This window comes from Schistocerca gregaria, chromosome X (genome assembly GCF_023897955.1).
Source record: "Schistocerca gregaria isolate iqSchGreg1 chromosome X, iqSchGreg1.2, whole genome shotgun sequence".
Taxonomy (NCBI): Eukaryota; Metazoa; Arthropoda; class Insecta; order Orthoptera; family Acrididae; genus Schistocerca; species Schistocerca gregaria.
Window position 1 is genome coordinate 617,898,047 of NC_064931.1, and position 25,754 is coordinate 617,923,800.

At 43.2% G+C, this 25,754-nt stretch overlaps 1 protein-coding gene across 7 annotated transcripts in view; it reads left to right on the plus strand.

The window, feature by feature from the left end:
* LOC126297429 (F-box/LRR-repeat protein 2) overlaps window positions 1–25,754 on the plus strand; it is a 274,474-nt gene that overhangs the window by 51,451 nt on the left and 197,269 nt on the right. For 2 of the 7 annotated variants that reach the window (XM_049988247.1, XM_049988251.1), the window contains exon 2: window positions 4,820–4,951. The exons of the other annotated variants lie outside the window; for them this stretch is intronic. In XM_049988247.1, the coding sequence (XP_049844204.1) occupies window positions 4,865–4,951 (87 nt within the window). In that variant the 5' untranslated portion in view covers window positions 4,820–4,864. The remainder of the gene's footprint in view (window positions 1–4,819; window positions 4,952–25,754) is intronic. 7 annotated transcript variants of the gene reach the window in all.

A 25,754-nucleotide genomic window follows, 5' to 3' on the forward strand; every position in this document is an offset into this window, starting at 1 on the left:
TTTTTTTTTTAAATCTTGGACTGGTATATCGAACATGGCCCCCCTATAGCTACAATGTGCCATTTTTAAAAGTGAAATACTAATTCCGGCATTGATGTGAAGTTCAACTTTTTGTCCTTTCCATTTCTAACAACCCTACCACAACAAAGGTCAAAATTTTAATAACGATTATGGTGTTGCTCACGCTGCTAAATACTGCATTATCGGGCAACAACAGTCATAATATGTGGCAGGTGTCATTAGAGCACAGTTAATAGTCATTTCATGTAATAATAAAAAAACTAGGCACTCATCTTTTTTTGTTTCCCACGCAGGTCTCGTAGTAAAATCATGGCTCATTCGTTGAAAATCTAGGTGGTTATGATTCCAAGTTCGGATGCAAAGAGGCCTAGGTTTTATTCTGGTATATTCAAAAGGTTTGTAGATGCGCTTCTCAAACCATTCATGGAAATTACACTTTCGTTGAAAACATCTTCCTCACAGTCAGTGTTAAAGTTCACATTTTATAAGCGAACTACAATACGCGTCTTTCCAACATGACGTCCAAGACTTGACTTCCTCAAGGTCCGACTCTCTAACAAGTTAACAACTAACTAATAATCGCTTACGCGCCCAAAAATTAGAGTTACAAGTACGTCAAAGACCATAGTGACAAAAGAAATAATACACATAAGAATAATATCATTGCAATGTAAACATATCGATGTATCAAAAGTGAAATCAAATCTGAATGTTGTCTCAGAAATATGTTAAGTAGTTAACAGAAATACAGTAGAATATTTCTGGTATCGAGAGGTTCAGGTGAGGTACCATAATGGTTATGTAATTAAAGTACCATTACAAGTGGTATATCTAACATGTCCCCCTATAGCTACAATGTGCCATTTTTAAAAGTGAAATACTAATTCCAGCATTGATGTGAAGCTCAACTTTTTGTCCTTTCGATTGAATGTAGTTCTTCATAACGATGTTAATAAATCCTCTTTGAATGCCTCAATGATTTCATTTCTTTGTGTAACTTTAATCTCATCGATCCAAGAAGTTATAAATTGTGTACCAACATTTTATACAATTAAATAAAAACCCTTAAATGCTGCGTTCGAAAACTGCTCTGCTATTTTTACATCTTAGTTATCACAATATTTACCCTATTTCAGTGTAGAGGTGCTGTATGTATGTTAAAGTCTTTTGCGCAAGTATGCTTCAGCGTTTGAATGGAAATCTTGCACAAACATTTGATTGTACAAGATGCCTGAAGCCTTATCGATGTTCAGTTACGCAAGCATTCCAACGTGCACATGCTTGAGCATACGTTTCCACAATTTGCAGGGGTGTACAAACATTCGAATATATGAAAGCCAGGCCCGTTTCAGATAAGTCACGTAACAAAATTCAAATTCATTGGCAGTATAAAAAACATGTTATTAAAAATATAAATTCTCCCTCACAAACCGCTACGGTCGCAGGTTCGAACCCTCCCTCGGGTGTGGATGTGTGTGATGTCCTTAGGTTAGTTAGGTTTAAGTAGTTCTAAGTTCTAGGGGACTGATGACCAAAGTAGTTCAGTCCCATAGTGTTCAGAGCCATTTGAACCATTCTCCCTCACAAACTACTGGAGGCAAAAGACAACAACGGAAGGTAGGTATTATGAGTAAGAAAAGGATGTACATAACTCGTCGCCACGACCATTACAGATGTGTGTCTATTCCTCTTTTGTAGTACTTCATAGCTCCTTTAGCTCGTGGGAAAACACCTTAGTGCCGTCAGTCTTTCGTGTAATATTATAGCTTCTCTGTTTGCTTTTAATCAAAGGTGTTAAGTCATTAAATTATCAAATGTTTCTCCATTGGTCATGAAATAGGTACTCCAATCTTGTATATGGCTTCAACTCGCAGAGTAAGATAATTTGAGACTAAGTTTTTCGTTTGAAAAATGGTTCCAATGGCTCTCAGCACTATGGGACTTAACTTCTGAGGTCATCAGTCCCCTAGAACGTAGAACTACGTAAACCTAACTAACCTAAGGGTAGCACACACATCCATGTCCGAGACAGGATTCGAACCTGCGAACGTAGCGGTCGCGCGGTTCCACAGTGTAGCGCTTAGAACCGCTCGGTCACAGCGGCCGGCTTTTCGTTTGATTAATCAGTCAATACACTACGTTCGTTTCCTTCTTCGTCAATTTGTTTAGGTAACAGTGACAAAGTTGGCCAAACGAACAAACTGTTTTCCGAGCTCAACATGTCAAGCACACACTGACGGTGGTCATGATTCATCGCGTAAACTCGTAAAGTTCGCAATAACATGTATGATCGCGTTAGCCTGCCTGCCTTGTATTGAGCTCTGCCTAAGTCGAGATACATTTTCTAACAGCTCGTGAAAATTATTCTAAACCCAGCGTAAGACTTCCAATTATTTTAGCGGCATGGTTGGCCCGACATGGAATGTTAGCACCTAACCGGTCTACAGAGCCCCAGGTGTAAGTCTTAAAATTAATAAAACACTAGGTTAGTAACAGAGCGCAGAATCAGTCCCGTGAAAGCGCTGGCATCGTTTTCATAGATACCGTCACAAACTAACAAACGGTAAAGCTGTTGCGAAAAATATCAGGCGGCGTCCTATCCGTCATGAACAGAAATACTTTTACTTTTGTAAGAACGTTGTGACATGACGTTACAACACAGAGATGGACATAAAAGAATTACGAGAATAATGGGTCAGAAATTGTCGTCACAGAAGTAAGAAATATTAAGAAGAAAGTAAATTGTGGTTTGGAGAAAGGAGCAGCGTAATTTTGACGCTCATAAACATCTTAAGGTCCGGCCTTGTAGTACAGTGCCTGCTGCACCAATCGTCGGCTTAAAAACAGGCACGGACCATGCAACAATATTCTGCGAGCTGCTGTAACTGTAAGGTATTTTGTGGCTGTCACTGTAGTCTTGCCTGTATGACTGCGTTAGTTGGAAGTAGATGTTTCTTCATGGATGTGGTCGAATAGGCAGTACAGCTTGGCGGCTGCATACCCTTGAATTAATTTTTCGTTCATCTCAAGGTATTTTTCCTAAATACACAAGATAATGGCTTTTCAGTAGTCTCTCCTCCGCAAGGGGTCATCAAACAATCAACGCCCTTCGATAGACATAGTGATTCTGTGTCGTGTCGCCGATTCATATTTAGCGCAGGTAGAAATCAATTTTACTAAAAAGAGTGATGTCAAAACTTCATCATTTGGAATACCTCACATATTCGTTACCTAGGCCGGACCTTACGGTGGTTATGAATTACAGCATTGACGCTGCTCCTCTCTCCAAACCACAATTTGCTTTCTTTTTTTTTTTTTTTTAAAAAAAAAAGTATCAAATGGCTCTGAGCACTATGGGACTTAACTTCTGAGGTCATCAGTCCTCTAGAACTCAGAACTACTTAAACCTAACTAACCTAAGGACATCACACACATCCATGCCATCCGGTCGAACCTGCGACCGTAGCAGTCGTGCGGTTCCCGACTGTAGCGCCTAGAACTGCTCGGCCACCTCGGTCGGCTTTCTTCTTAACATTTGTTACTTCTATGATGACAGTTTGACCCCACTGTTCTTTTTGACGTCAGGGTCTGTGTTGTCACGTCATGTCACAATGCCCTTACAAAATTAAGAATACGAGGGATGGAACTTTAATAGTGGCAGGTATTTATTTACAGCTCGTACAAAATAGATACATGTTTCAAAGTTTTACTGACCTTCAAAGTAGTCACCAGCATTGTTATAACCTGGTCCTAGGTTGTGTTCCAAAAACGAACATTATAGAGACGGAAGTGATGACACTATCTGCAGGACCTGACCATCATTTTGCAGGACAATGCTCAAGCACGTACAGTGCAAGCTGTTACTGATTTGTTTGACTGATGGGGCTGCTAAGTGCTATACCAACTACTGCACTCCCCTGACTTAAGTCGTCGTGAGTTCAACTCTATTTCTAAACTGAAGGAAACACTTCATGGCGTTCGCTTCCGAACTGCCACAAATTCGTCGGCCAATAGAACGCGCCGCTCGAACTGTCAAAACAACTGGCACTACTAACAGTATCCTACGACTTCCACATCGCTGGAAACGGGTTATACACAATGCTGGTAACTACCTTGAAGGTCAGAAATGGTTCAAATGGCTCTGAGCACTATGGGACCTAACATCTGTGGTCATCAGTCCCCTAGAACTTAGAACTACTTAATCCTAACTAACCTAAGGACATCATACACTTACATGCCCGAGGCAGGATTCGAACCAGAGACCGTAGCTGTGACGCGGTTCCAAACTGAAGCGCCTAGAACCGCACGGCCACACCGGCCAGCTTTGAAGGTCAGTAAAACTTTGAAACACGTATCTATTTTAACCGAGCGAGGTGGCGCACGGGTTAGACACTGGACTCGCATTCGGGAGGACGACGGTTCAATCCCGCGTCCGGCCATCCTGATTTAGGTTTTCCGTGATTTCCCTAAATCTCTTTAGGCAAATGCCGGGATGGTTCCTCTAAAAGGGCACGACCGACTTCCTTCCCTAATCCGATGAGACCGACGACCTCGCTGTCTGGTCTCCTTCACCAAACAACCCAACGTATCTATTTTGTACGAGCTGTAAATAAATAGTTGCCACTATTAAAGTTCCAATCCTCGTATCTCAGTTCATAAAGAATAGGGGGTCGCTCGATATTTTTCTCAAAACCTTTAACTTTTGTTAGTTTCTGATAGTATCTATGAAAACTATGCCAGCGTTTTCATGGAACTGATTCTGCTCCGTGTTACTAACCTAGTGTTCTATTATTTTTAGGTCTTGCACCTTGCGGCTCCCTAGACCAGTTAGGTCCCACACACAATGCGGTCGTGGAGAAAGAAGCTGGACAAGAACAGAAGGAAACGAAGGAGCCAACAAAAGCCTGTCGTATCACATAGAACTTTTCAGGTAGTGAAAACATCTTCGTACCCGTCGATTCTTATATGAGTGAACTGAAACTTCGTTCCCACCACTGCATTTCATCAAGACTGATAGAAGGAGCAAAATCTTCACCTTTAGTGCAACATCACAGAATTCAATACTCACGTGGTGTAGCTAACTCTCTTAGCACAGGAAAGATAAACATTTTAGAGGCTGTGCCTTCGACGGGAAGATAAAGTTGTGAGAGAGCAAAAGGCGGTGTTGGTATTCTTGCGTTGCGTACGGCTTCTTCCTCCATAATGCCAGGCGCATATTGGCACGCAGGCGACTAAGGGCTGGGCAGGGCAGCACAGGGCAGGTTTTTTTGTGACTCACGGGTGAAAACGCAACAACAGATTGAAGCGCAGGCTGCGGCAGATCAGCATAGGGCCTGCTTCAGCCTTCACCGCGCAGTGTCCGGGACGCAGTTCTACTGCGCGGGCGCCACACAGCTGACGGATGGCACGCAGACCAAGTGCTCTCGCGGTGTGGGTTCGACAGTGGAAACTGTCTCCTAATATGTGCACACACTGTGTCGCAAAGTATTTCCTGCCCTGCCCTTCGTCGGCTGCGTCTCAGTGATCCGATTGACAGATACTTTCAAAGAGTTAATGAACTACTTCGACCCTTCTCTCCGCGCCAAACTTCGCTGAGCCCCACAAACAGCGATCCCTCGGATCGATAACTCCAGAAGTATATGTATTCCATGAAACTGAGAGAGATCATTTCGTTCAAAGACCCACAGGACTGTAATAGGAGTGGCTGGGAGCTGGGCAGATGGAAAGTGCACTACAGTTTCCAGAAGTCCACCAGCATCAAAAAATGAGAGCATGTATCTGGGACACACAATCTGAAAGTTTAGCGTCACAATACAGCGTTGTGCCATATTAAATAAGTTGTACGCATTAAAAAATGAAATACAACCAGAAATTATTCCAAGCACCATATCAAATACTACGGGATATGGTTATTTTAGCTGATAGTGACGTTGTATGTTATTTGTGAGATTTCCCAAGAAATCTAGGGGCAGTGAATCTCTTTCCTGAGAAACAAAAGGAAGGCTCAAAAGATCCTTGTGATGGCTGTCAGGAGTGTAATCGTCACCCCCATGCATCCCAGAAAAGTTCAGTGGGGTTCGTATCCACGATCTTGTCTCGGTAGTCTATTCCTGGTCTGTGGAAAATACATCATAGAGAAGAGCTCGATGTGGACGTGCATTACCATACACGAAGAGGACCATGAACGAAGAGGAAGCGTTCAGGAACTGCATCTCTGAAATAATACACGTGTGGCTGCAGTACCTCATATACAGGGTGGTCAGAAAAAGGCTGAAAAGCTTGTAAATGGGCGTTGCAGGGTAGGTTGTGCTGAGAAATAGTTAAGGAAAAATACTATACGTTTCACCGTTTCAGAGTTAATTATCACTGAAGGTAGCCAATTATGTCTTTGAGCCGGCAAATTCCAGCGGCTCGCCGAATTTGTGCTTCGTTTTGTTTCCTAAAATCGAACAGTAGAGCGATGCAAAAGTTGGACGTGGGACGGTAGTAAGGCTCGAACCCGAACCAAGGAGTGAGCGGTATCGAGCGCTATAATCGACGCTACTAGAACAATTGGCACAAGGTGTCTTTGACGAGTTGTCTGAATTTGCGCGCGCAACGGTTTGATTGGCTAACTTCAGTGTTAATTACTTCGGAGAAGGCGCAACGTATCGATTTTTTTCTTTAAGAATGATTTTTCAGCACAACTCACCCTGCAACTCCCTTACAAGGTTTTCGGACTGTTTCTGGCCACCCTGTATAAATGTCTGGGCACCAGAATGTCCCTCAAACTGCCAACGATGATTTGTGGCTCTGTACTACCATTCAACACAATGATTACCCACATCAGGAACACCAACCTGGTCTGCCCACGATGTTTGTGATTTCTTACTGTCTACAACCTTCCTTATGTTCGGCTCTGTAGCCGAGCGGTCAGTGCATCTGACTGTGAGCGAATGATGATGATGGTGGTGGTGGTGATGATGAATAATTGCGCGGTTATCAGCGCCCGTACAAATTCCCAACCTTTGTTCAGTCCAGTCTCTCCACTTTCATGAATGATGATGAAATGATGGAGACAGCGCTAACACCCAGTCATCTCGAGCCAAGTAAAAATCCCTGATCCCGCTGGGAATCGAACCCGGGATCCAGGGAAGCAACATAAAACATTCATTATGCATGAAACTCTGCAAACCTTCTTTCGTGCAAATCTGCGTTACATTTGCGGCAAATTTTGACAATTATATCCTTAAAAAGCGAACATGTTCTTCTGATCTAGCCAGCGAAAATATGTTTACCTTGTCGGTCGCAGCAGGATGGTTACTGTGGGTACATATAGGTTAACGTTCAGCTGACTGAGTTGTACGCTTGTGTGCAGGTCTTTCGATACTGCAGCAAATGTGTGCACTATCGCCAGGGAAGGTCGTTGGAACAGAAATGCTGTGGCGTTCATACCACAAAGCGTGAGCATTTACCAGAACAGAGTATTCCTCGTATTTGTACGAGACCTCGTAGCCTGTTGTCCATAAGGATTGCTAAACTTTGTTAAAAAATAAAAAAATAAGAAATCAAGTAAGTTTCATATTATTTGTACTTAAAATTGAACATTCATCCGCGTCCGAGGCAAGTTTATATTTAGTAACAGAGACGTTCATCTGGGCTTGGGACCGGCAGTGGCTGTTGCAAGGCAGCTAACCCCAGGCGAAGGATCAAGAGATTTCACCAGTTGAGATACGTGAGATCTTGGTTTACCAGCAACCACAACATACAAATGGACACCAAGCAAAGAATAGCAGTGTGAATGAAATCCATGTATCTCCACAGGGAGACGCTCAGCTCAAAATCTATATCAGCAAATACTGAAATGAAAATCTGTAGTACAGTGATATGCCCAGCAGTAATGTACGGTTCAGAAACCTGGAGCATGACAAAACACGAAAAGGATAAACTGTTAATATCTGAAAGGAAAGTAATGAGAAACTATGGGGACCAACCGTGGATAAAGGAGGGTGGAGGAAGAGGACGAGGAGGAATGAGGAAATCTCTCTCTTGAAGCAACAACCACCAATAATGAAGAAGCTGAAGAGCAAGAGAAGCCAGTGTGCAGGGTATTTAGCCCGTATGCCAGAAGAAAGACAAATCCAGAAAGCATTTGAGGGGATACCGAACACCAGACGCCCGATACGAAGACCAAGGCAGCGCTGGATGAACAAGCTGGTGATAGGCCTGGCAGTCCTGGAGACTGAGGACACCTGGAGGATCCGAGCACAAAACAGAAAGGAATGGAGGCAATTCGTGGATGCAGCAATTGGTCTGTATGGCCTGTGACCGCAGTATATACACTCCTGGAAATTGAAAAAAGAACACATTGACACCGGTGTGTCAGACCCACCATACTTGCTCCCGACACTGCGAGAGGGCTGTACAAGCAATGATCATACGCACGAACAGCGAACACACCAGGAACCGCGGTGTTGGCCGTCGAATGGCGCTAGCTGCGCAGCATTTGTGCACCGCCGCCGTCAGTGTCAGCCAGTTTGCCGTGGCATACGGAGCTCCATCGCAGTCTTTAACACTGGTAGCATGCCGCGACAGCGTGGACGTGAACCGTATGTGCAGTTGACGGACTTTGAGCGAGGGCGCATAGTGTGCATGCGGGAGGCCGGGTATACGTACCGCCGAATTGCTCAACACGTGGGGCGTGAGGTCTCCACAGTACATCGATGTTGTCGCCAGTGGTCGGCGGAAGGTGCACGTGCCCGTCGACCTGGGACCGGACCGCAGCGACGCACGGATGCACGCCAAGACCGTAGGATCCTACGCAGTGCCGTAGGGGGGCGCACCGCCACTTCCCAGCAAATTTGGGACACTGTTGCTCCTGGGGTATCGGCGAGGACCATTCGCAACCGTCTCCATGAAGCTGGGCTACGGTCCCGCACACCGTTAGGCCGTCTTCCGCTCACGCCCCAACATCGTGCAGCCCGCCTCCAGTGGTGTCGCGACAGGCGTGAATGGAGGGACGAATGGAGACGTGTCGTCTTCAGCGATGAGAGTCGCTTCTGCCTTGGTGCCAATGATGGTCGTATGCGTGTTTGGCGCCGTGCAGGTGAGCGCCACCATCAGGACTGCATACGACCGAGGCACACAGGGCCAACACCCGGCATCATGGTGTGGGGAGCGATCTCCTACACTGGCCGTACACCTCTGGTGATCGTCGAGGGGACACTGAATAGTGCACCGTACATCCAAACCGTCATCGAACCCATCGTTCTACCATTCCTAGACCGGCAAGGGAACTTGTTGTTCCAACAGGACAATGCACGTCCGCATGTATCCCGTGCCACCCAACGTGCTCGAGAAGGTGTAAGTCAACTACCCTGGCCAGCAAGATCTCCGGATCTGTCCCCCATTGAGCATGTTTGGGACTGGATGAAGCGTCGTCTCACGCGGTCTGCACGTCCAGCACGAACGCTGGTCCAACTGAGGCGCCAGGTGGAAATGGCATGGCAAGCCGTTCCACAGGACTACATCCAGCATCTCTACGATCGTCTCCATGGGAGAATAGCAGCCTGCATTGCTGCGAAAGGTGGATATACACTGTACTAGTGCCGACATTGTGCATGCTCTGTTGCCTGTGTGTATGTGCCTGTGGTTCTGTCAGTGTGAACATGTGATGTATCTGACCCCAGGAATGTGTCAATAAAGTTTCCCCTTCCTGGGACAATGAATTCACGGTGTTCTTATTTCAATTTCCTGGAGTGTATATATATATATATATATATATATATATATATGTATGTATGTGTGTATATATATATAAAATTTAATATTCTGAAAACACTACATGTCGTAATAACCAGATGGTAGGTCATTTATAAAAAAAGAAAAATAACAGTAATGTGCGAGCTGGCATGCAGTACGTCCGGTACTTGTTGAGAGCTTAGTTGCTGAGTTAGAAAAGGAAAAAAATTAGAAACAGCATTTCACTTTTATTGTATTCTAGAACGAAATCCTCCATCTAGATAGAAAAATATTTTAGTTTGGTTTTTACCTTATAACTCGTTCCGGTGTGCACTATCTTCAGATCAGCGGTTGAAAACATAATGTACATAAATAAAGCTACAAAGATAAATTGGTCACTCCCCAAAACTGTGCGCTAATGTCGTGTAACACTGCCTCCAAGCTTGATAATGGCTACAATTCGACGAGGAAGGGATTCCACTAGTTTCTTCACCTTTGGCATATCCAGCTGAAGCATCTCAATCATTGATGATTAGATCCCGTAGAGCTACCAAATTGGCGGGGGAGGGGGGGTGGTGGTGAGGAGGGAGGGTGTTATGGACTTCTACGTTTCACCGCTGTTGCAAATAGTCTCAGACAGTTACTATAAGATTAAGATAGTGTACCTGAGTGTTCACCCAACCAGGAACATGCACGTAATGCCCTTTGAACGCGTCTGTTGTCATCTTGGAAGTTCGGTGTGTCTACAGCATACTCGTCATGAAAATGTAGAAGAAAGGGCAAAAATCTGGTCGCCGAAGATTATGAAATAAACATTCTGGTTTGTTCTCATGGCAGCCAGAAGAAAAGGCCCAAGTCATCTACATCTACATATATACTCCGCTAGCCACCAAGTGATGTGTGGCTGAGGGCACTACTAGCACCAAAGTCATATTTCCTCCCCTCTGTTCCGTTGTCTATCTCAAAGTGTGTCCCAATTAAAACTTTCTGTGAGATTTGTAACGCTTTCACGATGGCTAAAAGTACTAGTCACGAACCTCACCGCTCTTCTTTGGACCTTCTCAATCTCTTGAATTATACCCAACTGGAAAGGGCTCATACAGACGAACAATACAATAAGACTGGACGAACTAAAGTATTGTAAACAATTTCCTTTGTTGAAGGACTGCATCGCTTCAGAATTCTACCAATAAAGCGCAATCTAGAGCTCGCTTTACTAGTTACTTGTGTAACCTGATCGTTCCATTTGAGATAATTTCGAATACTCACACCCAGGTACTTGACGGATGTTACCGCTTCCAAAGACTGGTCATTTATGTTGTACTCGTAAATTAATGGGGATTTCGATTTTTTATACGCAGTAGGGTTCACTTAATAATATTGAGAGATAAATGCCAGTCATTACACCGCGCATTTATTTTCTGCAAATCCTCATTGATTTGTTTACAACTTTCCTCTGATACTACTTTCCTGTAGACTACAGCATCATAGACAAACAGTCTGAGGCCGCTGTCCATACCATCAACCAAATCGTTTATGTAAATCGCAAAAAGCAGCGGACCTATTACGCTGCCCTGGGACACACCTGAGTTTACGCTTGTTTCTGTTGAAGTCTCCCCTTTCAGAACGACATACTGCTCTCTGTCTGTTAGAAAACTTTCTATAGAACCGCATATGTCATCGGATAGGCCGTAAGCGCGCACTTTTTGGAGCAAGCGATAGTGCGGAACTGAGTAGAACGCCATGGTACGAAGAAAACCCCCAAAAATCACAGAAGCACTTCCTACGTTAATCACACCCTCTACACACTGCGGGCTGAAAGCGTCGTTGGACCGTTGGTTCACTCTTCAGCTTTCATTATTTGAAAAGAGGTAAAATCACAGCTAGTTTGACCACAATGCCTTTCTCCAGTCAGCTATGGTCCAGTAAAGTATTCGGCCCATTGAAGAGATCCAGTTTTGTGCTGCTGGACGCAATAGCCTTTTACGAGACGGCTCCAAAAGCCCATTGCAACCAGTTCCTTTCGCAACGTTCGTTCGGAAACTGCTTGACATGAATTTGCATTCACTGACAGCAAAAAATTCGTGTCTGGATTGAAATCGATTGTCACTGACAATCCTCCGGTCCTTGACTCTTTGGATATTTTTACGACTATCATTCGACGTAGACGCGCCGAGCAGTCCGCGCTGATACACTAACAAATAGGGCATCTTTATTCACGGCAGTCATGGACACGTCCAAACACGACAGTTTATTTCAGTCACCTTGTCGCGCCTACACGTCGACCCGTTTTTGCACCATCTACAGCGTCCGAAGCAACCAGTGAGCCCTTTTAAGGGGGAGATTAATATTTTGTCCAGTGAGGTTACGCAACATGAATTCTAGCACGAAATATGCCATCTCTTCTACATTTACCCAAGGCTAACATAGGAGCTATAAGTATGAACCTTCACTTGTGGTAACAGGTATGAAGAAAACAAATTTACTGCCACATGGCATTGACATATTACACCGTAGTCAAATTATGTGTCAAAAAATAAAAAAGAAAGAACCACTCTTGTAGCTAAGAAATTGGAGGAATTAGTACTTTTTGCATTAAAACCATAAGTGAATGAAAACTAGCAGATATAATGTTTCTAAAGAAATAAAGACTCTAGGTAAAAGAAATAAGTATACCGTGTGTCCAGGTCTAACGAACGTGTGGTAACATAAGACCTATAGCAAGATGCGCCCCTAACCCTGCAGACATACACTGGGGAGAATTACATCCCACACAAATTTCTTTTGTTGAATACTCACTTGATTTTAACTTTGGGAAATGTTAGTGAGCATGTAAATTAGCTTGATAGTGCTAGCCTAAGCAGCCAGTATCTTGTGGTTTTTTTTCTGTTCTATCTGCGTAGTAATGTTGATAGATAGTTGATGTGGGATTTGTTGGACCCCTTTGTGTCTTCTGTGGATTAGGCAGGCCGTGTGACCTAGGAGGCTGATCAGTAACAAGCCGACTAGATGCAAAGGAGATGTAGCTTCTGCCCCCAGCAACAGTGACAGAAAAACAAAAAAACAGCTGTACTTCATGCGACTTAAGCATGTGTGATGAACACACAGTATTAGTATGCTATGAGCGCATCGAGTGACAAACAATATCAAGAAATTATATAGGTAAGGCAGACTGCTTCATAATCTGTAACTTCTTTGTTTTGTCAGTAAATCTGACATTTGTGGATAATGGGATCGTTGTTTTGGTCATGACGCGTTTCAGTGATTTCCTATCTTTTTTTTTACGTCCAATGGGTTGACCATTTTTGTCTGTTTTTGTATACCTGTTCATTCTTAAATTTATACTAACGCTAAAAACTTATTTTCTTGTTTAAGTGATGACAAAGTATTTAAAATTTCATTAACCTGTAATTCAACTACACGATAACACCATACGATACTCTTTAAAAATCAGTACATATAGTGGTTTTATGTACGTAAGTGTGTCTTTTAAACTGTCGTCTGAAAGATGTCGTTCTATGGTTGGGGTAAAATATGAAAGGACAACAAGATGGAGACGCGATACTGTTTCTTTAGGACTTCCAATTAGTTATTAACGAGCTCTAATATAACCCATGAAGCGATGAAATGTAAAAATCAAGCATTGACAGTCACTCTGTAAACCCACGTTAAGCAGGAATGAGAACGTGTTGGCGAGTTCATGCTTTTGGATAAATGCCCCCCCCCCCTTCTCCCCACTCTCATTCACTTCATATCAGAAGAGTTTATTGGACACCATTTCGACAAACGGTCCGTCAGTGGCCGTTTTGAAATGCAGAGCTAACAGATATTAATTTCCGTAACAACCGGTAACTGTAAATCAATATTTTCGAAAACTGGTCGAATTAAAGTGTTCGAAATTGGTGAGGTAGTTTAGTTTATCAGTACTTGTGTTAGTAGGTGATGCATTCATGATATGTATTATGATCAGAGATCTTTTTTGTTTCGAGTCTCATCGCAGCATATAGGAAGCAGTGAGGTTCATTTGTTTTCGGACGAGCGCTTGCGTCAGAATTTGTCGCGACAGGTCAGAGTGTCATAGATACGCCTATCGCCAACAAAACAAGATGACAGCTCAAAATACACCAAATGTCTGTTCTTCCTAGGGTAATTCCGCAACTCGTTTAATTAATCTGAACTCATACCTTGTGTTGGTAACGCCTCTACAAACAAAAAGGCAAATGCAGGAATAAAATACGTCGGTATGGCAACAAATTATTCATGGAAATAACACAACTAGCCATTTATAGGTAACTCCCAAGCCCTCTCTCCCTCTCCCTCTCCCCCTCCCAGGTTTCTTCCGTTCAGTGAACTAGTTAGTTCATGTTGAACAACTTAAAACAATCACAGTTCTTGTAAGTTGTACAATAACACGTAGTGAGAGAATATCTTCGTTGGCAATTCTGATCTTCTGTTGCCTAAGTTACCTATTAGGCGAGATGTCTTTATACACCGACAATACTTCCCTATCTGCTGCGTTCTGTTGCTATTCAGCATGGACGTATCAAAAGTATACAAACAGTATTATAGATATAAACATGATCAAGATATATCATTCTAGATGTCACTGCGAATCGTGCTTTAGCAGCAGGTACAAAGTAAGAATGTCTGTATTGCAAGAAACTTACAGAATTTAAGGATCTGAAAATAAAGTGCCCATATAACGGAGGAAAATGTGAAGAGCTTGAAGTTATGGCACAGAGTGCAAAGCAGTAAGAAGTTACTAACGTTAACGTAAATATTCTCACTTTTCAAAGGATGGTGAGTTACGGAGGGAAGGAAGGAGGGGAGAGAGAGAGAGAGAGAGAGAGAGAGAGAGAGAGTGATGAGTGTGTCGGGACGCTAGGGCAAGGGGAGGCAAGATCTTGTTAATTTCACAGTTATCTTGTAATAAACTGGTACATACTGTAAATTCAAGATAACCTCCGGAATGATTCGAAGCTACATAAGTTTGTAAACTTTCAATCCAAGTTTAATTTTCCCTGAATGTAAAATTTTTCGTTGATAATTTTCTATGAGTAATTTTGTATGAGTAACTGTCCATTTTGACTGTCGGAACAATAAAGGAAAAATAACATCGTTCTGTCATGTAAAGAATACCGCGCGACTCTGTTTGGTACTTCGTAACTGCAACATGTGAGCGGGTTACTTATCTATTTCCAGACTGGTTAACTCAATAAAAGCAACTTACACAGAATACGCTAAATTCAGCTCACTTAAAACATCAGGTGGTAGGTAAGAAGAGTATTGTATCTGTAAATAAGAGTTGGTGGAGACACACAGCGCGTGTTGCCTTCTGGTATTTTCATACTTCGAGTAATGAGCTTTGCTGTATGTGTGTCCTTTGCCGAGCTTGAAGCAAATTAGTAACAACGTACTGCATATCTATCCTTGAAAAAGCTTTCGCCGAGAATCTGATTTCCCTATTGTTGTTCTTCTCCGATAGCAAATCGTGCGTAGTAACAACCTGCAAGTTACTTTTAATGAAAATGACCGAGGCTCTTATAAACCGCAGAGGTGCTCCCCCCCTCCCTCTCTCCCCCTCCCCCTCCCTTCCCCCCTCTATACCGTATAGGTACCATTTCACCAAAATAGTGCTAACGAAATTCTAAATTAGTAGGAAAAATTAAGTTTTTTTATTACGAACTGCTTTCATTATTTACGTGGTCTTCCCACATTTTGCCCTTTCATACAGGACGTAAAAAGTTCTAGTAAATAAATACCTACAATCCTAGCACTGTAACGATGGCACAGGGAAGATAGTAAATGGGTTTTTGTGTTAAAGATATAGTTATTAAGCATCATGTTTTCATGCTAAATTTTCTCTATTTTCGAATTTCAAGTTGTTCATTATCTATGGATGTATGTTTGTGAAAAGCATTGTAGCAGAACGCCGCTCTCTTGATATGCTCCCCGTGCGCCCCCCCCCCCCCCCCCCCCCCCTTCTTCACCGCCGCCGCCGATCTGCGCCTGTACAAGTGACAAGTTCCTTCTCCAGAGTTCAGTTTCTCTATGCCTTGTTTTGACGCTAAAAGAGTGGTGGTGGTGGTGATTACTGTTTAACGTCCCGTCGACAACGAGGTCATTTGAGACGGAGCACAAGCTCGGATTAGGGAAGGATGGGGAAGGAAATCGGCCGTGCCCTTTCTAAGGAACCATCCCGGCATTTTACCTGAAGCGATTTAGGGAAATCACGGGAAACCTAAATCAGGATGGCCGGACGCGGGATTGAACCGTCGTCCTCCCGAATGCGAGTCCAGTGTGCTAACCACTGCGCCACCTCGCTCGGTCGCTAAAAGAGTCATGCAATATTTTCTGTATGTGGTACTATACCGTGGGTCAGATGCCACCTTCAACAGCATGTCTCATGTCAGAAGCATGGTACGACCATGCTAACCACTTTACTTGTATCATCATTATCAGCTATCAACCAGCATTGCATATTATGTTCATCTACTAATTGATAAAGATTATGATTTTAGACGCCAACTGTCAAAGCACAGAATTTTGTTAGTTCTTAGCTAATGTAGGCGTCTCCTGTCGGGGACACAGCTATCGCTGTAATTAATATTCAAATAAAACAGTGATGGGTCGCGTGCATTTTGGTTCACTGTTACCGCTTTCGCTCGTCAGACGCGAGAATGGTTATTTTGGTGATATGATGTTAGCGGGTTAGGAACACAGATCGGCACCACAGGCAAACACAAGGAAGTACATAGTAGAAATTTACAAACGAATCCTATGATCAGTTGACGTGATTTTGTATCTAGGGCAACTGAAGCAAAAAAAGGGGGGTAGAACAAAATAAATTATCAAAGGGTGGAAACGGAGTACAATGATTTTAGCAAACTAAATAGTGATTTCACAGCCAAACTTCGGGAATGGAAATATGGTTCTGAATTAATGCACTGAGACATGAACGTTTAGTTCGAAAATCGTTTAAAACAAGGAGTTGTCGAACGAGCTTGGAGTTGTAAAGTAAAAGGTAAACCTGATCGCAATGCGAAGGTTGGTTTGAACACTGCAGTGACCTACTGGGTATTACCACATTGGAGGTGGCTTCTGGTTTTTCGAACGGACTGATACAGCCGGTTATTAAAAAAAGTCTACGGCTTAACGTGGACTCGGGGCATTTTTCACATATAAAAGTCATTGCCAGAGTTCAAACAAGAGAGATATGACGCGAAAAATCCTAAAGCTGTCCCAGGATTGAACCCAAGCATATAGATTCATAGGCTGACTGGATCCACGTGTACACAGAGTAACACATGAAGAGAGAGATGAACTAAATTAGTGGTAGATGCAGTAGAACAAACAAATGGATCGCGGAAATAAATGGAGTGGAAGACGACGTGTAGCCAGGCGATTAGACAGCAGATGGTCGCGTTATGTATTAGACATGAGAAAGCATTCAAGAGCAACATGGATTTGTATAGCGCCAGTCTGTGACAGATGTGGAAGACCGGAGAAGGCATTTATTTTGCAATGGATATTAAATGGATAACAGTTACCGGTGTGCAAAACTTAAGGTCTAAAGTAATTTTCGCATGGTGTGTCACTGCCAAGCAATGTTGAACTATACATAACTTTTAGAGTATATTACAGAAAAAAATTCGCAATGACACGTCGAATAAAAGATAACAAATACACCATAATTACCACTATTTATGGTAGTCCCCTGGAGAACACTAAAGGTAAATGGTTCTCGAGAGCGTATGTGATCACCACTGATGACAATGTTTGATGTGCAAGGTGCTTTCATGTTGGCCGCAAGGTTGGCAAAAGGACTTCTTGTGCTAGGGTGTTCCTTTCCTCCACCAGTGCGGTTGGTATTTGCTAGTCGATCGCTGATGCATGCTCCCTCCTACGTATATCTCGCGAAGATACCATGAGGATAAAATCAGAGAGATCATAGCCCACACAGAAGCATACCGACAATCCTTCTTTCCACGAACAATACGAGACTGGAATAGAAGGGAGAACCGATAGAGGTACTCAAGGTACCCTCCGCCACACACCGTCAGGTGGCTTGCGGAGTATGGATGAAGATGTAGAGAACATAATCGTTTTGGTCCTCATCTCATTAAGTTTTTAACCTATTGACGTAGCACAGTAGTTAGCGCAGTGGACTCTGATTCGTAGTTACGGCGATTCCAATCCCCTTTTGGTCATTCAGATTTGCTTTTTCCGTGGTTTCGCCAAATCGCTTAAGGAAAATGGTAGGTTAGTTCTTTTCAAAAGGACAGGACCTATTTTCTTCCCTTCCCGTCTTCCAATCGGAGCTTGTGCATGGTGTGCAATCACCTCGTCGGACGGAATGCTAAACCCCTGAAGTTCATTCGTCACTCACTCACCCTCTCATTCATTCATTCGTTATTATGATTATTGTTCATCACTTCACGTTGCAAGTAATACTAAACATAAAACTTTGAAGACCTCATTCCTGTAACTCACTCCAGAGACAGCAGTAGATGGATAAACTTCAACGTGTGTGTGTGTGTGTGTGTGTGTGTGTGGCGGAGGGGAAGGGGGTGGGAGGGGATCATGTCTTCCGACCAGCCAGTCGTAGTCAACCGAAGGAGGACACCGTTAGGTACAGCCTGCTCGGCCTTTATTCTTGTAAGTGCATGCAGCTGTTCCCAGCTTCCTGTTGTAGAATACCACAGTAAGCTCGCCGAGGGAAATGACACAGCTCTAAGGCGCTGCCCTTTCTGCAGTTGGATTCTTGATCGATTCCCGATAGGCCACCCGCATTTAGCTTTCCCGTGCTTATACTGAGTAACTCAAGGAATTACTCCTTTAACAGAGGCGACCACTAATGGATAATACGAAAATAACATTCCACTGGCGATTTAATGGACACGGGACTTTGCATAACGCGCGACTTTCGAGCGGGGTCATTGCTCGCACCTGACACACACATAGCAGAAACACCAGCACAAATAGAGGAAGGTGTTAATTCATAGCACAGTTATCTGGCGTAATAAACACTTCCAAGCGAACTTAACGACAACAATACAGGGCAACTACATATCGAAATCGAAAATACTCTTTGCAACGCCTCTCTCTCTCTCTCTCTCTCTCTCTCTCTCTCTCTCTCTCTCTCTTTCCCTCTCCCTCCTAATTTGCTACTGGAACCTTTATAATTCCATACGCTTCTTACTGCAATTCAATACCAGCTTTGCGCACAACACATAATCTCGTATATCGCCTCGAATTATTACCTAAGAGATTTAAGCGACGTTATGGGCTCCACACCACCACTGTTACGACAGTATGCTATCGGATTCTTTCTCCCTTTTATGAGCGTTACCTTGCGTTTATCTACACTTAACGAGTTGAAAGTTTGCCCTTTCTGCACTTACTCAAGATCATAAAGCCACAGTTTTTTTCTATACACTTAAAGGTCGTACGCCAAGAATCTGAAGCTGCCGCTTCACCCTGTCAGATAATTCTTTTATGTATTACGCATCCCTGGTACACACCTAGTGTTAACTTGTCTGCCGTTGTACACTTGCCGATCATTGTAACGTACCGGGCTCTAGTATTAAAAAAAAAAAAAAAAGAAAAAAACAAGAAAATGTATTCCAATCAAAGTGCAAATGTATCAATACAATGTAAAGACCTTTCAGAAATATGGGAAGACTTAATACATTTATACACCGGTTTCTGCTATTTACAAGACAACGGATTTGGAAAAAAAGCGAGCTGCTTTTCAGTTATTTTTTTCGTAAACTCATGTTGATCTTTGCCTCCACAACCGTAACTATGTTAGAAATCGGAATATGCTCGCGGAGCTTACAGCTGATTCGAGCTACCTTTATTGTGCAGTAATCCTTCTTTTATGCGCTTTTTGTGGACTAGACTGACCTGTTTTCCGCACACGTGAGACTACTGTTGCTGACGTATGATCGGAGTACTTCCGTGTTGTCTTATTTAAGGTATCTGTGAATGACCTTATCACAGACTTGTAATAATGTGAGTGCTAGGAAAAACACCAACCACCACTGGTTACTTTTATCAATGTAAGTTATCAGTCACATATATTTTGGGCGTGGAAAGACCTACGTTCCTGTTTGTTGTGTAAAGACTCCACTTCAAGGGAACCTATGCACCTGATAAACGTTACACGGTATTTCCCTGCTGTCGATCTACTATCATCCATTCTCCGTGTGGGGATTGGAGTCAGGTCCATCACAGCCAGAGAACTGCTTCTGAACCGGATCAGATTCATTGCACCATGCTCAGTCATCTGTACCCTGGAGCCAAAGGCAAGCTCCTATCTTGTCTCGGTGAGATGTAAGATCTGCTTTGATGATGGACAGTATCCAGCCACTTAGTAGGAGGCAGTATTAATTTCACTATGTAAACATGGCAATGATCGTACCAACCCCTAACAGTTAACGGACTGCAGCTCTTACAAGCCTCGGCTGGCTCCTCGTTTCCCTAGATCACCTGTGACGCTCCCAATACGGTTTCGTGCGCTACTGTTCTGCCCTTGACAACTTACTTCTCCTACTACAAGCATTTTTTGTTTCACTGTGTACTATCAGTGTCCAGGTAATTTACACGGGATATATTGGCAGTATCTTACTTATTTTAATGAATGGAGATAAAAATATACATTACTGAATTGAAAATAGGAAAACTATTTCAAGATAAAAGGACAGAGACAACAGCCAAATACCCAAATACCCTTTAAAACAAAGCAATCCTGAATGTTGTTTATACGCAAAAAAAGTCTTGTGGCCTTGTCCGGATAGTGTCTGTCCACGGAATGTTCGCATAGGGAACACCGTCCGTGTTTGCCCCCTCCCCTCCCGACGTTAGTACTTTCTAGAGGAGGAGGAGGAGGAGGAGGAGGAGGAGGAGAAGAAGAAGAAGAAGAACTTTACTGTGCTGATATCTGTTTTTCTGTGCTACAGATTTTCGCAGTTTAAGAAGAAATTTTCTTCTTTTTTGTTAGTTTTTTTTTACAACCAGGATTTAAGTTCAGCCAAATTATGAAACCATTGAGGACGCGAATGTCCAAAATATTATAAAGCATGACCCTGGGCCATCTTCTTGTCATACGTTTTATAGTGTAGGTACTTAGTAATTTTTCATTGTGTCTACACCCAACTTAACTGCAGGATTGTAATTGGTTTCGTTGCTTCACCTTCACGTACGTCCTCTTCGAAATGCACAGTACTCAATAATGTCTCTACCATACCCTTTTTTGGACCACAGGCGAGTATTGAAGCTGATTTCTGCGGTACGAAGAGTGGCCGGCCGTTGTGACGGAGCGGTTCTAGGCGCTTCAGTCCGGAACCGCGCTCCTGCTACGATCGCAGGTTCGGATCCTGCCTCGGGCATGGATGTGTGTGCTGTCCTTAGGTCGGTTAGGTTTAAGTAGTTCTCAGTTCTAGGGGACTGATGACCTCAGATGTTAAGTCCCACAGTGCTTAGAGCCATTTGAACCATTTTTCAGTAAGAAGAGACTTTGAAGTTAAAGTTCTTAATCTCGATGCGACAAATTATGCAGGTAGTTGAGACAAGTTTTTCTCATTGTTCCAAGGACTGTCGCCTGTTATCTTTCAAGTGCCTCTGCCAACTCAAATCTTGCGAAGAAATTATCTATTGTCACATTTCTGACATCCTGGGTAAATTTTCTGTCTCTTCAGACACAATGCTTTTTCCCTTATTTGCTTCTCTAGGCTAGTCTTTGCCCTTTCCTGTGTGCGCATGCATGTTTGTGATGTAGTAATTAGTCGCTAACGGCGACAGTGTCTTTGTTTATACGGCAACTGCTTCTTTTACAGTACAATGTCCTTCAAGCGGGAAATCCGGGTTCGAGTCCTGGTTCGGCACAGATTTTCATTTGTCACAAGTAGCTGATGCTGATACGTATTCACAAAAATGTGAATTCGTTTCACACGCAGCCCATATCTTAATACCATACTTTCCGGGTTTTGAGGTGATATACGATCGAGGAGAACACCTGCCCATGCCCCTAAAAATACCAGTTATTCATCAACTGTAATATTCTGCTGTGGTCCTTACGCATCATGTAATTTCTTACGCGCTGTTCAAATATATCCATTATAACAGCCAATTTACAGTGCTAATATTATGTCGCCGCTGATGTGCCTCATGAAATCGAATACAGCGTGATATTTCTGTAAAACGGTTTTTCTTGTAGAACTATTGAAGATATGTGGGCCATGCTCTTTTTTCCATAAATTCACTATGCCCTCATTGTGACCCTTGTAAACTCTTGCAAGTATAAACAGGCCAAGAAAGCACTCAAATTCTTCTCTGTCAAGAGCTATCCATTTGTTCCCGGAAGTAATGTCACCTTCTCTGTTCGTCCACTTCAAAACATTCTGGAAAATGCTGGGCATCATAAATAATTCAAATGCTGACTGCACAGTATTTACATTCCTTATAGATTGCCGTGTTGGACCTGGAGCCAACATCAGTATTTTTCGTGCTGGCTGCCTCCCATGTAATCTAACAGGATGTTCCCCCTATGTTCCTTTTCCATTTCTGGGCCTGAAAACAACGAGATTACTATTTTACATTTATTATTATTATTATTATTATTATGAATAGTAGTATTACTGATGTTATGTCATCAGCTTCAGGAACAGTTTCCAAACCTTCAACATCATCATATTCAACTGATGAACTGTCTTCAGAGAAAATAGCATCAACCATTCATCGCCATCAGACTATATTACACTGAATTCCTCTCCTTCATACAAAATTGCTCGCATTTCAGAAGTACTCAAACATTTTCCATTCATAACGTAATTCTGCGTCACGCTTACGCAATACATTATCAACTGCTGAGGCAATACACAACAGCTGAGGCAAGAAACTCTTAACAATAGGAACAAAATAAGTGGGAAATGTTACTACTTTCATATAAAGGCTTTTCAACATAACAGTCGTCCCTCTATTTTCGTAAAGTTACATTCAAGAAACTAGAAAACAATTTACATTGGTGTCATATTGACCCCAGTGATACTGAGAAGGTTAATTCTACAGGAGAAGGCGATAAATAAGTCTTTCTTGCACCGAAACCATTTCATCGGTGTGTTTTTTGACACTGACAAGGCTTACGACACCACATCGATGTTCACCATCCATCACCAATCTCATGAAATGTAACTACGTCTTGCAGGAAGTGTCATCGCTTTGTCTCTAAGCTGGTCGTAGGTTGTGTTCCAAAAACGAACAGTATAGAGACGGAAGTGATGACACTATCTGCAGGACCTGGCCATCATTTTGCAGGACAATGCTCAAGCACGTACAGTGCAAGCTGTTACTGATTTGTTTGACTGATGGGGCTGCTAAGTGCTATACCACCTACTACAGTCCCCTGACTTAAGCCCTCGTAAGTTCAACTCGATTTCTAAACTGAAGGAAACACTTCACGGCGTTCGCTTCAGAACTGCTACAAATTCGTCGGCCAATAGACCGCGCCGCTCGAACTGTCAACACAATTGGCACTGCTATACTCAATACTTGTGACTACTTTGAAGGTCAGTAAAACTTTGAAACACGTATCTATTTTGTACGAGCTGTAAATAAATAGTTCCATCCCTCGTATTTGACTCGAAATTAAGCTGGCTCTCACGCCTGAAAGAGCTGCGAACAAAGGGTATCGAATCATTGAATATTTTTAAATACATCGGCAGAAAGGCGTATGGAGCGGACAGGTCCAGCAGCTTCGTAGGCCATTTTTCAGGTCACGATTGGATTACAGCAGCGTGGTTAATGGAGCAGCACGTACTTCCTACCCCAAGGTGTCAGACCAAGAGGGCAGTCAGGTATCGACCGGAGCCTATCGGACCAAACCAGTTCAGAGTGTGTGTGTGTGTGTGTGTGTGTGTGTGTGCAGAGGGTGATGAACCACCACTCGGAATGCGGTAGCGCCTCGTTTTGGGTCGACAGCTCTGAATATCTTAGCATTGCCTTCGTCATGAGAATTTAGTGCAGCGGTCCACCCCAACTTTGAGCGGCTATTGAGAAGTCGCCACCGTGCGACCAAGCAGTGGCACCTAGTGCCTCATGGATCTGCATACATCAGACCTCCGAATACGAAGCCGGGGATGAAATAAATTGCCGCCTTAGCGTCTTCCATGAACTAAACTGATCTTCAGTTTAACACGTACAAGAAACGTTTTCACGTCTCCTATTTTCTTCAGTTTTAAGTATGTACCATCGTTATATCGTTGTTAATATGGATGGATCCTAACAAGCGTGTGCCCTCGGTTGTTGATTTGTTTTCCGTGATAGGGGATTTCCAAATACGCATACCAGTACGATATATACAAATTTCGTTCTGTGAACTACAAACTATCCACCAAATTTGTCCAGTAGACACTTTGATGCAAATTATCCAGGACACTTTCTAATAGTTCCAAGCCCGAGGCAAGGAGGTGATCTTCAGCTGGGTACTTAGACATGTCGGGATACAGTTAAACAACGCAGGCGATAAAGCAGCGTGTGGGAATGGTGGTGTAGGTCAATGTGCCGTCCCCTTGCGTGCCGTCATCCCATTGTCTGACAAAAGAATCGTGCGTCATTGAGTAACCGGAACAAACTGCGGTCAATCAAATAGACCACGCATGCATGGCGGACTTAATGCCAATCACACAGATGGAACGAAGTCACCGGACTGCGCATAGGACATTGCCCACTAACGCAGGTTTTCCTCCTCCGACGGGAGGATTGATCACACTGTGAAATTTGTGGTGTTCCAGTTTCGGTTCAGCATGTTTCAGCTACGTGAGTCTTGTTTACTGACACAATGGCAATCCTGGGTTTGGCTTGCGATCTGTCCACGATCCTCACCGACATCGACACAAGTGTAACACGGGTTTTGGAATTTTGTGAACTGTCTGGTCTCATCCCTAAGGTGTTTGGGCGGGGAGGTCAATGTGATCTGAATGGGTAGCGTACGCAGGCAATTTAGTACCTTGTCACTCAATTTTCAGCGTAATAGTTTAGTGTATCATGATCGCTGTTGCCTATAATTGGTAGGTGGGACTTAATGCATTTTAAGCAACTCGGCCTGTGGTGGTGCTCGTCGCCGCCGCCGGCGCCGCCGCCCCACTTCGGGTGTGCTGAGTGTGTTGCTGTTCATGTTGTATATTAATCACCTTGCGAGCAATATTAATAGTTATCTCAGACATTTTGCAGATGATTCAGTTACATGTAATGAAGTTCTGGAAGTGGCTGCACAAATGTCGTCAGATATGGATAAGATTTAGAAGTAGTGCACAGATTAGCAACTTGCTTTAAATGTTCATAAATGTAAAATCGTGCTCTTTACAGTACGAAAAAACGTAGTATCCAGATAGTATAGTATCAGTAGTATAGTATCGGTTGGACCGGTGATCTCATACAAATATCTCGGTGTAGCACTTGTAGCGATATGAAGATGACTTATCACAAAGGCTCAGTCGTGGGTAAAACACGTGGCAGACTTCTGTTTATTGGTAGAATAATAGGAAAACATAAGCAGTCTATAAAGACGATTGCTGACAGATCCCTCTCGAGACCCATCCTAGAATACTGCTCAAGTGTATGGGACCCGTGCCAAATGGGACTGGCAGGGGATATTGAACGTACACAGAGAAGGGCAGCACGATTAGTCACATGGTTTTTTTACCCACAGGAGTGTGTCACTGAGATGTTGAGACAACGGAACTAGTAGACTCGTGAAGATAGACGGAAACTATCCCGAAAACGTCTGCTGAAATAGCTTCAAGAACCGGCTTTAAATGATGACTCTAGGAATATACACAAGCTCCTACATAACGTCCCCATAGGGATTGTGAGGATAAGATTAGATGATTAGATTTAATTACAGCATGTAAAGTGGCATTTAAATAATCATTTTCCCGCGTTCCGTACGTGAGTGGAACCGGGTGGGGAGGGGAAGGGGTGGAGGGGGGGGGGGGAATATCAGGTACACTAGA